The sequence below is a fragment of the Accipiter gentilis genome, chromosome 7, assembly GCF_929443795.1.
Source record: "Accipiter gentilis chromosome 7, bAccGen1.1, whole genome shotgun sequence".
Taxonomy (NCBI): domain Eukaryota; kingdom Metazoa; phylum Chordata; class Aves; order Accipitriformes; family Accipitridae; genus Astur; species Astur gentilis.
This window is the reverse complement of record NC_064886.1, coordinates 10,620,582-10,637,236: the sequence shown is the minus strand read 5'-3', so window position 1 is coordinate 10,637,236 and position 16,655 is coordinate 10,620,582. Positions and strand designations below refer to the sequence as shown.

At 54.9% G+C, this 16,655-nt stretch overlaps 1 protein-coding gene across 3 annotated transcripts; it reads left to right on the top strand.

Annotated features, from left to right (window-relative positions):
- The first annotated feature begins 576 nt into the window (after positions 1–576).
- On the top strand, positions 577–16,168 carry TUFT1 (tuftelin 1). 3 transcript variants are annotated; one of them, XM_049806187.1, is made up of 13 exons: positions 577–669; positions 5,157–5,231; positions 5,513–5,617; positions 6,040–6,126; positions 8,013–8,093; positions 8,452–8,523; positions 9,147–9,260; positions 10,780–10,908; positions 11,689–11,783; positions 12,404–12,509; positions 13,012–13,095; positions 14,700–14,800; positions 15,135–16,168. In XM_049806187.1, the coding sequence occupies exons 1-13, from the start codon at positions 610–612 to the stop codon at positions 15,187–15,189; spliced, it is 1,164 nt and encodes a 387-aa protein (XP_049662144.1). In that variant the 5' UTR covers positions 577–609; the 3' UTR covers positions 15,190–16,168. The 3 variants fall into 3 exon arrangements, with proteins under 3 accessions (XP_049662144.1, XP_049662143.1, XP_049662145.1); XM_049806186.1 differs by having other exon boundaries at positions 6,040–6,189; XM_049806188.1 differs by lacking the exon at positions 8,013–8,093.
- Positions 16,169–16,655: the final 487 nt, after the last annotated feature.

Here is a 16,655-nt window from a genome sequence, read left to right as displayed (position 1 = left end):
CAATTAGCGCCCGCCCGGCAGAGAGGAGGCAGCCGGCACGCCCAGGCCACCCGGCGTGGCACAGAGACACCCGCCCCGGTAGTGGCCTGGTTCCCCGACCCCCGGCACGGGCGAGGGGCCTACAGCACCCACCGGGCTTGACCCCGGTGTGCGGCCGGTGGCGCCGCAGCTCTGCGTAGGGGCACCCCCGGCACCTCCCGCCGGGCTGGGCCGGCACCCCGGGGCTAAACGTTCCCCAGGTGCGGGGGGACCATCCCTAGCACGGTTTGGGGCACCGCAGCCTGGTTTGGCAAGGCTCGGCGCGGCATCCCACCGCTCGACGCTGCTGGGCAGGCCCTGGCTTGGTTTGGCGAGGGTTCGGCAGAGCTCGGGTGGGGCTCGGCAGGGCTTGTTACGGCTTTGGTACGGCTTTGGCACGGCTCACGCTGCCTGGGCACGGCGCGGCACGCCGCGGGCGTGGTCAAACTGGGCGGGCGTGGTTAAAGTAGAGAGGGCGTGGACATAGAGAGTGGGCGTGTCGGTGGGCGTGCCCGCCCCCCCCCCCGCGGGCGGGGGCGTGGCCATATAGAAGGGGCGGTGGCGCCGCGTCCTGCCAGTCGCGACGGGGCCATGAACGGGTTGAAGGGCTGGTGCGCGGTGCTGGACGTGCGGCCCCACGGCGAGAGCCCGGTGAGCCCCCCCGGGGCCCCTCTGACCCCCCCCATGCCCGGGTCGACGGGAGCCGCCCCTTTCCTTCTCCCGATGCTTCTGGGGGGTAGCTGCTGCCCGCGGGGGTGCTCCGTTGGGGCAGGGGTGGGGGGGGATCCCGGGAAGCGTCGTTGGTGGAGTGGGGCTGTGCTCACCCACCACCCGGGTATCGCTGCCCCAGCCTGTGCCCGGGCTCGCCCGGCAGCCGTGGGGAGGTTCGAGGGTCTGTGGGGACCCTGCGGCCCCTCTCTGCCCCGGAGGGCTTGGGGGGCTCCCAGTTGCCAGGGTCCGCAGCCATCCCATTCCCGGGACCGTTGCTGGGCCGGTCCACGGGCATTCAGGTGAACCCCGCTGGGGCGGACGAGGTTGGCAGAGTGCACTGAGGGGCACCCCGCTGTCGGCGTTGGGGTCCCGCCGTCCTCTGTCCCGCTTACGGGGGACTCCTGGGAATCCTGGCTGGCACGCAGTCCCACGCAGCTGTTGAGCTGTCCCAGAATGATGTGGGTTTTGGGGGTAATGCACCCTTCGAGCAGCTCCTGGTGGCCGCGGCGGTGGGAGCAGCCAGCAGCGAGTCTGTTTTGGCACTTTCCTCCCTCGGTTACAGCAGGGCCTTGCATTTTTCCCTTCCTTATCGTTGAGTTCTCCTCATCGCCGTCAGCAGCCAGGCCATCGTCGCGGGGATGGGCCCTGGGTGGGGCTGGCAGCACCGCAAAGCCGGCCCTGCGCCGGCGCGGTGCCCCGATTTCCCTGCGAAGGGGGCAAAGCCGGCGGCGGTACTTGGCGAGTCGGCTTTTTGCTCAGGTTTGGGCAACCAGAGGGCTCCCCCAAAGGCACCGGCAGTGGCAGAAGAACCGTGCTGGTGCTCGGCCACCTTCCTCCGTGCCAGCGGCTGCCCGGCTCCACGGCCTGAGCCCTGCTGGGTGACTCAGCTCTGAGTCTCCTCAGGAGAGTCCTAATTCTCCACAGCTTTCCCGGCCTTATAAGGAGCGATTGCAGACTTGGGCTCGTTTGGTTAATGGGTTATTACGGTGATAAGCGCCTCTGTAACACTGGCGATCTCCAAACACCAGAGCTGTTTGCTGCTGATCCTTGGCAATACCCTCTGGGTCAGGTCAGGCCTGTTCTTATTTAACAGTCGGGACAGACGGAGTGCCTCCCCCATGGTTGCAAAATGCCGGCGTCGGGATCACCGGCTGTGGGTCCTCCAATGGTGCCGCCTCTCCTCTGCCTGGGATGAGGTTGGGATTTGCGTGGTTCCCTCTTCCCCAGGAGTGGAATCAGTACCTCTCCCTGCAGCCAAGCTTTTCCCCAGTGGGTTTTTTTTGGGCTGGATGACGCAAAATAGACCAAAAGACTTAAAATCAGCTTCGGCATCCCTAAGAGCTGGTCCCTAGTTATCCTAGCCAATACTACTTGCCCTCAATTCCAGGGGACCCAGCTCTTGCTGGGTGGTTGGACCCAAAGGGCTGCTGGGATTTTGGGAACGCCTCTTCAAAAGGTGCTGGACGGGAGCACGGCCATCCTGCCGAAAAGCCTCCAACTGCTTGTGCTTTGCTGCAGCCATCACCCAAAGCTGGCCAAGCTCTCCCGATCGCGGTTAATTCCCAAGGCTGGTAGTAAAAGCCGTAAACACTGCCAGGTTGGAGTAACTCTTGGGGTGCCCGGTTGGGGTGTTAAGGAAGCGTTTTCTTTACAAGGTGGGTTTTTTCCAAGCGGGAGGCAAGTGCGAGGCACTCCATCTTCCCAGCACTGGCCACGTTGCAAAACCCTCCTGCCTTCCCCAGAAAATAAGGGAGGGGGCCTGAAACCCACTGCCCCCTCCACTCCAGAGCTGTAAACAGGAGGCAGAACAGATTTAATGCCAGCCAGGAGGTAAAGAAACAGGGTAGGGGGGTCCCCATGGCTCTGCTTTTCCTGCCCCAGCTGAATTTGGCACCTTGGAGAGGGAGGCCAGCGTGTGCTGGTTGTGACGTCCCTCTGGGTTGCTCCGGCTTTGCATCAGAGGAGCCGCTTCCCCCGGAAACAGCCCTGGCATTGGCAAGAAGCTGATGAAAACTTTGGCTGCGGGACAGTAAGAGCAAAGCCCAAAAGTAACCATGCGAGAGCATCACCAGGGATTGGCATACCGGTGGTGCACAAGATGAGAGCCAAATTAAGTGCCTCCTATCCTCTCCTCCGTCCGCCCAGTCCCGATCAAGCACAGCTCACTGCAGCCGAGGCTGCTGCAGACAAACAAGCTGGGCAGGGAGGGGTTTGCTTTAACCTGGCTGTGGCTTCCGCCTCCTGCACCTGCCTCAGCCTCCTTAAAAGCATACCTGTACCAAAAAAGCTGGTTGTCTCCCCTGGTGGTCCAGAGAGCATTGCTCAAATGTCCATCTTGTGTCTCACCATCCCTCTGCCTCCCCCATGCTTCCCCAGTGCAGAGGAGGATGGAGACGACGGAGTCTTCCCCCCCCCGGCGTTTGCATGGGTGGTTTCCTGGTTGTTTGACCTGAGGTTTGGTAGCGCCGGTGCTGGGTGGGAAGGCACCGGCTGCTCTTTGCTTCCTGCCACAGCTGGTTTGTGTCGGCTTGATGGTGGGTTTATCCAGGAGCAGGTTTTTTGGGGGATCTACTGGGACAGAAAGAACCCACATGCCAACTCCAGGTAGTTTTGGCTGCAGGGCTGGAAATAGGCTGGTGCTTGTTTCTTATCGCAGCAAATCTTCCCCAGGCAAGCGATTTCTTTGGCAGCCTCATGCCCTCACCTGGACTTGATGGGACGGGGATGGCAAATGCGAGATCCCAAAGCTTGTAAACAAAGCTGCGAGTAAGGACGCGTGAAGGGACTGATGTGCTGCTGGCGGCTCTGCTGGGCTCGCATTGTGCCAAAGCTCCTGCCCTGCTGTCGGCTGCCTGTGCAAGAGCAGGCTGCTCCGTGCTCTGACCCCCGGCCTTTCCCTGTGTCCTGTTTGCTTTAGGCAGCACAAAGATGATGAGTGATGCTTTGCATGCAGGCACTGCCATGAGCCATTTTCCCTGCTGTAAAACCCTGAGTGCTTCTTGCATCGTCGCAAAACCATGGAGCACACTACATCCGGCTGCTCTGAAGTTTTTCTGACCGAAGTTTCCAACTTCTTGGGTCTTGCCAAGGAAAACATTCCCTGGAGTAAAAGTTGCAGACAAGTATCTGGTTAAATAATCTGTGCTGCTGAGTGCTAGCAGAGCCCAAGTGAAGTTTCTGTTAGATAATTGTCTTAACAGAGGAACAAAGGGGTCTGGCCACGTGTTTGAGATCCGTAGGAGGGCTCCTCATTTCCCAGGGTGACAGAGTTTGTGTGAGCTGCATATACAAAATATTTTGGAAACAAACAGATGGCTTGTCAAGACCTGGATAGCGAGGGGAGTGCTTGGAAGCGGGGAGGCAGAAATACCTTGATGTTGCTTTTGGAGAGCAGGAGGCTGATGTGTCTGGGGTGTGGCAAGGGGCGGGTGCCTGGTGCTGCGCGGGCACCTACCCTGGCTCCGCTGTGCTGCTGCCCAAGAGCCCACTGCCGTGGCTGTCACACACCGAGCAGCTCTTGCTTTCAGGGTCGCGTTTAATAAGGACCATGAGTGACAGCTGCCTGGGTGCCGGTGAGGTCTGTCTGGGAAAGGGGGGTTGTACACAGGGGTTGTACAGTGCTGTGGGTGCACGGTGCCGGTGTTGAGCTGAGGATGGGGAGCGGGCAACCCCATGGAGCGTTTTGGGTGTCCATGCACTGCCTTAGGGCTCTTTATGCACTCCGGGCAACTCCTTGAAAGCTTGCTGAGCTTTGCATGGTGCTGGACGTAGCTGAAATGCCTCTTCAGTGGGTGTCACTGGTAGGAGGGCTTTGGGTGAGGAGTTAAGTGGTGAAGGCTTCTGTGGATGTTCGTGGCCATGAGCTGGGGAGCGCTCTGCTGCTGGTCTTGCTGGCTGCTGCCAAAATGGGCTCCGCTCAGCCAGGGCTGTGCCAGCAGAGGACGGGCAGAGCTGTGAGGGCGTGTAGCTGTTGCGGTAGGGCAGGGAGAAGGATGAATCTGGCAAGGTCCCGGCACACGAACTGGGAATGGCTGCTTTCATTCTTCTCCGGGGCTGCTACTGAATGCCATGCATCGGCCCCGCCATAGCCAGCTGCAGTGACAGATGACATCCGTGACTCCTGGCAGAGGAGGGCATGCACGAAAACAAGCCCGGCAATCATTTCTCCTGCCCATCTGCATTACCTCAGCCTTGGCTGGGCCACGGCTCCTCCAAGCCCTGATGGGTTTGATAAATGTAGTTACCGTGCGCTCACTATTACTCATTTTAATCCCAGCGTTACTTCACAGGCTGCAGCTCAAACTGAGGGGGGAGGCAGCTTGTCCGTGCATCTGCAGCCATGCTAACCTGGCTTTCAACTTGCACCAGAGCTGGATGTAAAAAGACTTTCAGGGAGTTATAAAACTAAAACCCACCTCTTGTTTTAGGAGAGTGTGAAGGTGCTGCGGCTGACTCTGCCGAATGACCTCCCGGGTGACAGGCGCGAGCAAGTGAAGCAGAAGGTGGGTATCCCCTGTGGCTCGGTTTGGAGTTGAAAATACAACTTTGTGAGTTAACTTAGGGTGGAGGGAATGGGCATTTGGTGGAGGATCAGTTGGTTTACGCTTCATCAGCTAGAAAACTCAACTACTGGTCTGTTAAACGTTTTGGTGCCGTTTCCCAAGGTCATGCTCGGTGCCGCGTTCCTCTGTGAAAGTGCATGATGCTCATTTGACTGGAGCTGCGCAAACCGTTCCAGCCAGTCTCGCCTCTCTGAAAGCCCTGCTGCTTCTGTCTCTTGCAGCCGGTGGGAAAAGCCTTTGCCATGGTGGCCAACAGATCCAGCAACAGTCACTCCCTGGCCTCTGAATGCATCAAATCCAATGATGGCGATGAGGAGATCATCAAGGTACGGTCCCTGGCTTTGTTGCAAAGCGATCTTGTTGAATAACTGGGGTTGGAAAAAAGGTTTTGTCTGAAGCTACACCAGCAAAAATCTCCCCAGTGTAGCTCTTGACTGTGCGGGCAGGACTGGTGCAGTGCTGCTGGCTGGCAGCACCAGCTTGGTGGGCTTCCCTGGCTTTGGGGGGATGCAGCAAGAACCCGGGGCAGCTGCGGTGGCTCTATGGGGTGAGGCTTACACAGGAGGAGGAGCAGCTTCAAAAAATGCCAGGGAAGGTTCACTGCAAAGGGGAAACCCGTGCACAACGTGTCTTGGGAAGCAGTGGGATCCAGTGTCCTGATCCCTGTGGAGCTGAGCTTGCTGCTGGCATTACTGGGCTGGCCAGAGTTGGGACGGTCTGACCTGCTGCCTCCATCTCTCCTGGACAGGTTTATCTCAAGGCACGGGCCGAGGGCAGCATGAACCACGAGGAGCACGTCAACCAGCTGAAAAGTGAAGTTCGTTACATTCAAGAGGTAGTTAACATCTGTGAGGGGCTCTGGCTTGCGTGCTGCTGTCTGAACCCGTGGGGGCTTGCGGTGAGGGTCCGGGGTGCTCTGCTTCCCCCAGGAACGTCCCGCAGGGTTTCATGCGAGCGGGCGGCGATGCCTGCGCCAGCTGCGGCACTCAAGCCCCGGCTGAGCCCCAACCACTCTGGCAAACTGGCAGCAGAGCTGAACTCTCCAGTTTGTTGACTTGCCTGTACAGGGCAGTAGTCTAATCAAGCGCCATAAATTAATTCAGCCTGACTAATTGCTCTGCTATATGGACTGAATTTGAAGAGAATTGCGTGATGACTTTCCCCCAAGGCTGTCCCCTGCATGCCTGGGTGCGGCACAACCAGAGCCTCTTGTTAAAAGGCAGTTTCTTTGGTATGTCTCATCTCCCAAAGTAAACTGGATGATGAGGCTTTCAGAAGATTAACCCTTTCCTCTGCTCCTGGTGGGTATGTTATTTCTGGAGAGCTGGTTGCAAGGCACGGAAATGGTGCATGCATGTTCTGGCCTGGGCAGCTTGGCCTTAAAAAAAAAAAAAAAAAAAAAAAAAAAAAAGAGAGAGAGAGAAACAGGGAGGAGGGGGAATTTGGGTGTGCTCTCATGGGCAAGTTTCTGTGCTGGGTGCTGGCCCCAGGGAGCAGCGAGGGGCAGATCTGGTAGGGCGGCCTCCAGATCTTTTACATCATCCTTCTGACTCCTCTGCCAAAACACGTGTTTCTCCCCCTGAAAGAAAACAGCCTGTTCCCACTGCCTCCTGCCTGCAACCCAGACCTGCCTGGCTCCTGCCTGCCCAAGGCTGCAGTGCTCCGGGGGTGTTGCTCACCCAAACCTTATCTCACAGCCACCTGGATCCTGCAGTTTTTGTTCATGATCCTTCCCACTCCTGGGGCTTCGACTTCAGCTCTTCTGATCTGAGCTTTCCCATAGCTCCCCACAGCTCGAGTGGAAACAGGAGCTGGGTTTTCAAAGGACCTCTTAGCAATAGTAGAGCAGGACTTAGACCTTGTCTGGCTGCAAAGGCTGTACGTAGCCCTGTCAGAATAGCTGAAGCAGCATAACTGTGCAGTACAACTTAATCCTGCATGTGAAAACCAGAGAATAAGCTAAACCAGTAAGTCACGGTGGCAGTACCAGTCTGTCCGCATCCAAGAGAAGTGCCCTGCACTAGATCGTGGTGTAAAAAACCTGGGGATGTCTTGATCCAGCTGGATCAAAGTCACAGAGTGCTGTCCCCAGGTTAAGGGCTTGATTGCTGACCTGAGAGCTGCACATCGTGCTCTCGCCTTGTCCTGCCACTGCCCGGTTTCCAGCAAACTGCTTCACCTGAGCGCCTTGGGCATCTAAAATCTAGGGGTAGGGATGAAGCCACGCTGTTAATGCTTTGAGAGAGCTTTTCTTTGACAAGCGTTGGGGCAGCGTTTGCTGTAAAAGCCTGTAAATCATTCCTCTGGCTCACTTGCTCTGACTAATTCGAGTAGCTGCAAGTCAAGACTGTACTTGTCGGCGTCCTGCAGTGTGGCAAAGAGAGAGCTGGGGAACAGCAAGGGTCTTCTTGGCACTTCAAAGGTGAAGTCAATGACTAATGCATGAAAAATGAGTAGTGTCTCCAGGTTGTTGCTTTTTATTTTTATTTTATTTCTTCCCATGATTGTGTGGGACAGCTGCCTCGCAAGGATCGTATCTGCCAGAGATGGGGCTGCTTGCAGGCAGGGCTGTAGTAAAACCAGAGGGTCAGGCTGGAAGAGAAGCCATCGATTGCGTATCGGCGCAGGGCATTGTAGCAGCCGCCGTGCCTTCGTTTGATTTCTGTTAGGCTGAGTGATACTGTCCATGCAGATCAAGCTAAATTGACTTGCCTTTGCCAGGCTAGAAGTTCTTTGAAGAAGCTGCGGGAAGACTTAAGTAGTAAACTTGAGAACAGACAAGGAGATAAACAGCATGCACAGGTAACGGGAGCATTTCTTGGGCATTAAATGACATTGACTTATTAAAAAGATGTCATCTTTGGGTCCGGAAAATGATAGAAGGGGCCTTAAAGATTGAGGTACTTGTGACGAACAAAAGCCACGTTGGCACCATTTACAGGCAAAATTTGAAACCCATGCAAGCACATAACGAGGAGTCAGTAAGCAAAATGCATTGGCTGGCCAAAGGCTCTATTGCATGTTCGTTTGCAAAAAAACCCCTCGGTCTTAAGTTGCTGTGGTGCCCTAGAGCTAGCTGTCTGCATGTGACTGTGTTCTCGTGCAAGCAGCTGTGCCATCTGGCGTTACATCCCTGTCCGTCTGTCCTTTGCTTACGTAGGTTGTGCTAGAAAAGCAAAACGGGAGCTGGCTGTACCCGGAGATGCTCCATGCTGATTCCTGGGAGGATCAGGTATGGAGCTAAAGAGGGGGATTTCAGCACTATGGAAAGAAATACTGGTTTTAGTTTGCAGTCTTCCTCCCAGCAGGTAATTTTGCACCTGTTCAGCACATGATCAGGCACTCCCGTGGCAAACTCTAGTCTTTTTGTCAGGGTCAGATCAGAAATGGAGTGCAGCTCTCTTAGAGCAATAAAAGTGTGCATAATAGGTTTTTAAACCTCTGCACATGAGAGGTTTTTAGCGGAAGGGATAACAGGAACCTTAAGCTGGTAAATATTTCTCCAGCTCTTCGTCTTTCTCCTGGCTGGGGCAGATGCTCTGGGCTGGTGTTTCAGGCTGGGTTGCTGTGGACCTGGTTTGCATTGCGGGGTTTTGGGTTGTCCAAGCGCCGATCAGGATGGCATCCTGCAAACAGGGCTTGGAAGCCAAACAAAGGATACTGTGCCTGTTATCTTGAGGGCTGGAAGCTGTCACCCAAGTGTGGGAGGTGAGGACAGGAGCGCCTTTCGTTTTTTTTTTCAAGCTGAGAAGTGATGTTACCAGGCTTTGTCACCAACAGTGCTGCCCGCATTGGGATGGAGGGCTCCTTTGATACCTCCCGACTGCTCATCCTGACCTGTTACTGTCTCCACAGGAGGAGGACTGCTCAAGTGAAGACGTGGAAAAGATCCGACAGACGGCAAAGAGGCTGTTCACGAAGCTGCAGGAGGTTGAAAAGCGCCATCAGTTGGAAAGGAAAACCTTTGAGGTGACTACGCTGCGCACTTCTCTGCTGGAAAAGTGTGATTTTTATTTTATTTTGCTATTTTTTTCTTTTTGGAAGTCTGAGGAGCTGCATGAGCACGTGAGTTTGGGCTGCCGGAAGTGTCTGGCTTCTCCTTGCAGAGCAGTGGGCTTGGTGCGTGCTGTTAAAATACACCGGGGAGTCCAGACCCGGCCAAACCCCAGCAAACTGCCTCCTTGGTTGCCCAGAGTCGTCTGAAATAAAAATGCTTTCCCAGTTAAAAGTCGCATAAAATAAAAGCATCAGCCATGTTGGAAGGTGGTTCCCCCAAACTCTGCCAAGCCTTTCTGACCGTAGCCAGGCTTGGTGTAGGAGAGGGGTGTTTCATGGGGAGTGGGGACCACCAGGGTGTCCCAGTGGGTCGAGCAGAGACCAAGTCTGGCGTTCCCAGCCATAGTGCTGGGCTGCTGTGGCCATGCTGGCCGTTGTGGTCTCTCTTGGAGCTCAGCCTCTTCACCTGCAGGGCTGTTTGCTGTAGAGAGGGGCAAGCTGACTGGGAGGCACCTGGACCCATCACACGGGTCTCCTCACCTGTCAAGCAGTGCTGACAAAGCTGCTGCATTCGCTTCCCTCCCTTCCTCAGCCCTGGTGATTAATGATCCTCTTCGGTTTATTTTCTAGTGACTGCTCATGTCCCGGATGGGCTGGGCCTGACCGCGTCACCCTGCAGCTCCATGCGCTGGTGGCAGCGGTGATGTCCCTGCTCGCATCCTGTCCCGCAGACCAAACTGGTCCTGGCTAGCCTGGGGGGTTCCCTGCAGCGGGACGGGGGACAGCGTCTGCTGGGGAAGTGGGTTCGAGTGGTGACTGCTTCCTCCAGTATGGGGACGTCCACCTGCCCACAGCGGGGGCAAGTGCCCTGAGGACATCTGCCCTTGAGTGTAGGAAGTTGTGTGGTTTGGTGGCATTTTGGGGTCTTTGGTCAGCTGTGATGCTGACTGCAGGCTCTGAGCCCAGATGGAGATCCTGGGGATGGCAGGGATGGGTGTTTCAGCAGTTGTTGATCCTGCCAGCACTGCACAGATGTGTGCCTTGTTGTCTGAGCCTGCTCTCCAGCTGTCGTGGGGACCCACAGGGACACCCTTGTCCCCTCTCAGCTCCTGAGCTGGTGGTGCAGGCATGGAGCTGGCTGCCGAGGTCAGTTCCTTGGGCAAGTGGCCTGAGAGGAGCCTGCAAACAGCCCCAGAGCACGTGTGGCTGAGAATGAACATGTCTCTTCCATTTGAGGAGCCTTTATTGCTACAGCATTTAAGTGCTCGCTCCTTTGAAGTGCTTTGAAGCTGAGGAGCTTTCTGAAGAAGCTCTTTTCTCTGAAGCATGTTGGGCTGTTTGCTGAGACGCCTGGCTGCCTTCAGCAAAATCTGCCTGCCAAGGCTCCGAGCACTGGTGCAGTTTCAGAGCAATGCTTGGGAGAGAGCTCCAGCGGCTCTGGTGTCCAGGCATGTGAGGGTCGGGGGTAAAGGTATCTCCATCTTGTTTGCAGAGGACGGTGTCACAGTACCAGGAGGAAGCAGAGCAGACAAGCTCTGCCCTGCGAAGAGCAGAGAAGACTGTGATGGAGAAGGAGGTGCAGGTGGATGAGCTGCAGAGACTCCTGGCAGGGATGGAGAAGGTACTGGCCCTGAAGCCATGGTGGGACTGATGGGATTAGTGTAGCTGCCTGGTCCCACTCTGCTAGTGGGGGGAATGGGAAAGCCTGGTGGTGATGAGTTTGGCAGTGTTCAGTGCAGACCCCACAGAGCATCTTGGACCAGCTGCAGGGTACCCACCATACAGAAGGTTTAGACTTCCCAGCCAGGTTTAACCCAAAAGCATTGGGCAAAGCCAGCTGCTGGGAATGGCTCAAAATTGACTGTTGCTGATTTAGACTTGCATTTCTCAGGTCTAGAAGATCTGGTCGGTCTGTGCAAACTCTTCCAGGTATCCTGGAAACGAGCGCACAGTCTAGACATGCCCCCATGAGAAGAACCAGGAGGCTTAGCACCAACTCCAGCCTTGATTTTTTTTTTTTTTTTTCTTTTTCCAGCTGTGGTCTGCTCATAATAACATTAAAGTCATAAATCTAACAGTGCAGTATGAGTATGAACTGATCTGGGACTGCCTTCCCTGGCCCCGACAGCAGGGAAGGAGATGGATTGGTGCCTTGCCTGTAACCTAGGGGTAAAGGAGCGGGACATCTGCTGTCGGTCATCTCTGCGGCTGCCCTTGTCTGTCTGTCTCTCGCATGTAAATTTAATGCTCGTGAAAACAACCCACAGACTGAGCAGGGAGGCTGAGCTGAGCATGCCTGACTCCCTGGGTGTTTGTAGCTCCCCACTGTGCAGCAGAGGCCAAGGAGCATGTGTTGCGACTTGTTTCTGTGCATGTAACTCAGCCTCTCACTCTGCCGCAGGAACACCGGAGTTTGCTGCTGAAGATGAAAGAAGGAGAAGCAGAGCTGGCGAGGCTGAGAAGCGTGGAAGGTGACAAGCTCGCTGAACAAGACCGGTGAGGCTTGGCCTCTGGCTTGGCTGCCAACTCCAGAGCAAGCCCATGCCGCTGGGTCGGGGTGTCAGCTCGCTGGGGCATGACTGCACATTCCTGCGAAGGGTGTGCTTGCTCTCTGGCTTGCAAAACAGCACCCTGCTCCCAAGAGCTGACTAATCTCCAAATACCTCCCGCAGTTTTGCTTTGCTCCGAGAGATCCGGAGCTGGGCTGCCCAGAGACCTCTAGCAGTCTCGCTGCAGGCTCGGAGCTCGGGGCAGGTCCTGGGGAGCCTTCAGAGCAGCCAATTCTCCCTCTAATGTTGGATTCGTTCTGCCCAGCTGGTATCCTTGTGCTCCAGGGGCTAATTGGCAATGGCTTGTTTCTGGAAGGCCTTGTTTGTGGCCTGACTCTTCCTGATGTTCCTGTGTCCCTCCAGTCTGTGGTTGCTAGTCTTTGTGGCTCCTGCTTGAATAGGTTTTGTCTCTGTCTCTCCTTGTCTAGTCAAAATATTTCAAGATCTGTGCGGCTGTAGAGGAGACCTTGCTGATAAAAAGCTGCTCTGGCCATAGCTGAGTGGGTGCTCCCTTTCTGGAAAGCCCTCCGATGGCTCCTGGACTCTTGTCTGTTCTCCTTTTCCCAGGTCTGCTCAGCTGGAGAAGGAGGTGGCCATGCTACGGGAGAAGATACATCATCTGGACGACATGCTGAAAAGCCAGCAACGCAAAGTCCGCCAGATGATCGAGCAGGTGAGAGGAGCGGGGCTGGGGTGGGAGGACAGGTGAGGGGGAGCCTGGGAGGACTTGGCGGGGACTTAAAAAAAAGAGGAGGGGGGGGGAGATATCTCTTAAGCTGCTTGGAAGCAAAGAATTGCTGGTTTGTGGGGCTGAGTCCCTTTGCAAACCAAAGGGACACAAGTTCAAAGGCAGCCCAGAGCCCTGTCCTGCAGTGGGGACTGACCCCAGGGTGACAGCCCAAAGTGCTGCAGCGCAAGCTGCCCTGGCCCAGGGAGGGTAATAAAAGGAGCGTAAAAGGAGTGCTGTGCACCCAGCTTGGCCTGATGAAAGAGTTAAATCTCAAACTGTGTGAGCAGAGGCTCCTTCACCTGGGGCTTAATTCACAGACTTAATCTGAGGCTTTTTTTGATTGTTTTTTATGCAGTTGGAGTTAATGTTGTGGGTATTAACAGGCAGAATAAGCCCAGCTGTACACGAGAGGGATTTTCAGCCACTGTGAACTTTTCTCTTATAGCTCCAGAACTCCAAAACAGTGATTCAGGCCAAAGATGCTGTGATCCAGGAGCTCAAGGAGAAAGTCGCTTACTTGGAGGCTGAGGTGCGTCTTAACGGGGCTGTTTTGGGGGGTGCGCAGGGTCTGCTCCAAGCTCAGACCCTCTCGTTGAAACCTCCCTGTGTGACTGGTTTGTGCATGCCTGTGGGTCATGGCTGGGCTCCCTCACAGCAATGAGCTTCACTCTGGGCAGAGCAGCTGGCAGCAAAGCTTTTCCCTGGCACTAACACCTGCTTTGCATAGAAAAATGTGCCCTCCACAGCCCCGAGGGCTGTGCTGGTTCCCCAAGCTGGTGTGACGGTTTCCAGTGCAGCTGGGGTTGCTGGAACAGCTGTGAACTCAAGCAGAGTCCCAAATAATCCCATTAAGCACATTTCTCTGGCAGCAAAACCCTTTTTGCTTACAAAGCTGCAGCTGAATGTGTGCGTGTCAGAAATTAAAATTGCATTCCAGCCTCTAGGATTATAACAAGGGTCAACCCTCTCTCCTTTTTTTGGATAAAAACAGCCTGCATTGGCACTTCTAGTGTTTTCTTCCCTCCTTGGTGACTTATTTTGCTAATTTCTGCATTGGGACAGTGTGTGTGAGCACAGCCTGCTGTGAACCCAGGTGGAAAACAGATCCAGTGAGAGAGATTGCATGCTGGTGGGATTCCCTGTTGGGTGTTCGGCAGGTCTTACAAACCATCCTTGCTCTCCTTTGCCAAGCAGTCCCTATAGAATCATAGAATCATTTAGGTTGGAAAAGACCTTCAAGATCGAGTCCAACCATCATCCATGCCCACTAAACCATGTTCTGGAGTACCCCATCTACTCACTTTTTGAATACCTCCAGGGATGGTGACTCAACCACTTCCCTGGGCAGCCTATTCCAATGTCTGACAACCCCCTCAGTAAAGAAATTTTTCCTAATATCTAGCCAAAATCTCCCTTGCTGCAACTTGAGGCCATTTCCTCTCATCCTATTTCCAGCCACCTGACAGAAGAGACCAACACCCACCTCACTACAACCCCCCTTCAGGTAGTTGTAGAGAGCTATAAGGTCTCCCCTTGGCCTACTTTACTCCAGACTAAACAGCCCCAGCTCCCTCAGCCGCTCCTCATAAGAGTTATGCTCCAGGCCCCTAACCAACTTGCTTGCCCTTCTCTGGACACGCTCCAGCAACTCAATGTCTTTCCTGCAGTGAGGGGCCCAAAACTGAACACAGTACTCGAGGTGTCGCCTCCCCAGTGCTGAGTACAGGGGAACAACCACCTCCCTGCTCCTGCCAGCCACACTATTTCTGATACAGGCCAGGATGCTGTTGGCCTTCTTGGCCACCTGGGCACACTGCTGGCTCATATCCAGCTGGCTGTCAACCAGCATGAAAACCAGAAAGACCAACTAGGTCTTTCTCTGCCAGGCAACTTTCCATCCACTCTTCCCCAAGCCTGTAGCGCTACGTGGGGTTGCTGTGACCGAAGTGCAGGACCTGGCACTTGGCCTTGTTGAACTTCATATGATTGGCCTCAGCCCAAACTATGTAGGGCTGGATTTCATTTCCCTCAAGAAAAAGCTGACCCATGGCAAGAGATTATACTGGAGCATTCCTCGGCAAGTGATCTGTGTACCCAGCTGCCCATCGCTAACCGTGGCTGCTTCTTTTGCAGAACCTGGAGATGCATGACCGCATAGAGCACTTGATTGAGAAGCAAGTCAGTCGGGGCGGCCACAACTCCAGAGCGCGCTCCAAGTCAGAGTATGTGAGCAGGTACGAGGGGAGCACGTACCCTCCAGCCTGTCTGGCTGCTCAGCAGCTTGATCTGCAGGTCCGCGTCTTACCTGGGGCAGCAGGAGCTGCAGTCTGGCAGGAGATGCTGGACGCACGGATGCTCTTCTGGAAGGGTGTTGTATTATTGTCTGCAGAGAGGTCTCCACTCCTGCATCCCTCCTTTGGGGAAGTACAGGGGAGCAGGGTTCCCTCCTGTGGGCGGTTTTGGGGGAAGACATCACCAACCAGGGCTGGGGCAGGACCTTCTCTTGTAGGTTTTCGCCCCAAATCCCATCCAGTTCATCTGGCTGAACCAACCCTTTCTCTCTTGCAGCAAAAGGCTGACAGGCCCCAAGCCGCTCCCTCTCATTCGAGTAGTGGAAACATGAGTTTCGAGGGCCGGTCTGAGCTGAAGACTCTCCCCTTGTTATCGTTGACTGGATTTCCCTGCTTGACTGCCATCCTCTGGCCTCTGTGCTCCCAGAGTCTCCCCGGAGTTGTTGGCAGAGGGCTGTGCCCTGGAGAACTGGCAGCTGAGGACAGACATAGCCGGGGTGGTCCTGGCAGAGGAAGGAGGTTTGTGAAGCGTCCACATTGCTGTCCCCACTGGGTCCCAAGGTCACACGGATGCCAGTTTGGAGGCTGGGACCAGCTGGCCCTGGCATGGACAAGGTGGCTCTCTGGCTGGAGAGCCAGGTTCGCTTTCCCTGGTCAGTCCTGGGTTTGCTGGGGTTGTTCTGCAAGAGCAGCCTTCACTTCTGAAGGGCCTCATCTGAACAGAGCCCCCTGTTCAGCTTGCAGCTTGCCAGCATGGACTTGGGGTTTAACCTTTTTTTGGTTTTAAAAAAAAAAAAAAAAAAAAAGGATTCACTCTTACAAACAAAGAAATCCTCCTGAAACCAGACTCCTTCCTACAACAAAGCCCAATGCGTGACAAGCTGGGAGCCTCCACCTCTGATCTCCAGCACATATCTGGCTGCTCCGGACTTGGCAAAGGCTCATGTAGCCAAAAGTCAGTGTATCACCATGCTTTTCCCAAGAGCGTAGAGAAATTGTACTCAATGTATGTGTAGTGTTTAAACCCAGAGGCTGTTTGGTTTTGCTACCTGTATTTATTTCAATAAATTATTGGTGTCTTCCACTGATGTGGTGACAGGCATGATTGCTGCTGTCCACCTCCACAGGAGCACAGTTGAGGACTGCCTGTCCCATGTTTGAACTGGAAAATACCAACCAGCTTCCTCTGGGCTTGCGAGTTATTACCTGTCTTGTCTGCGCCTGTGCTCAGAAAGGGAGCTTGGGTACATCTAGAGGAAAGTCGTTGGTGTTTGTACTGACTGTGTTAATACAAAAATACATGTGCCTTAATCCCTCCTACTGTAGTCAATTGAATAGATGTGAACAGTGGAAGTTTACTGGGATTGGGGGGTGGATTTGGTGTTTTGGCTGTGCTGGCTGAGCTCCCTGCTTCTTGAGGTGGCTGTGGGCCCCTTCTTTTTTTTTTTTTTTTTTTTTTTTTTTTTTTTTTTTTCCTCTTGCTGGTATGGCAGAGTTTGACAAACGTCCCTGTCCTGTGCTCCACAGGAGTGAGATGATGCTGTGCCCAACACTGTCAGCACTGACTCTGGTGGTGGTGAAGGCCAGGGGCTCAGCTAGCTGCTTCTGGATTGGAGTTCAACAGTCCCCTATGGCTGCCCTCTCCACATAGTCTGTCCCCAGTGCCTGGGGGGAGGGTGGCCAGGCCCGGGTTGAGATGTGGCTTTCTGATCCAGAGCTGCTCCACTTCTGCCACCCCTGTGGCACATCTCCAAAGGCTTTGGAGAGCCCCCCTCATGGGGGATGACCTGGGCTCTGG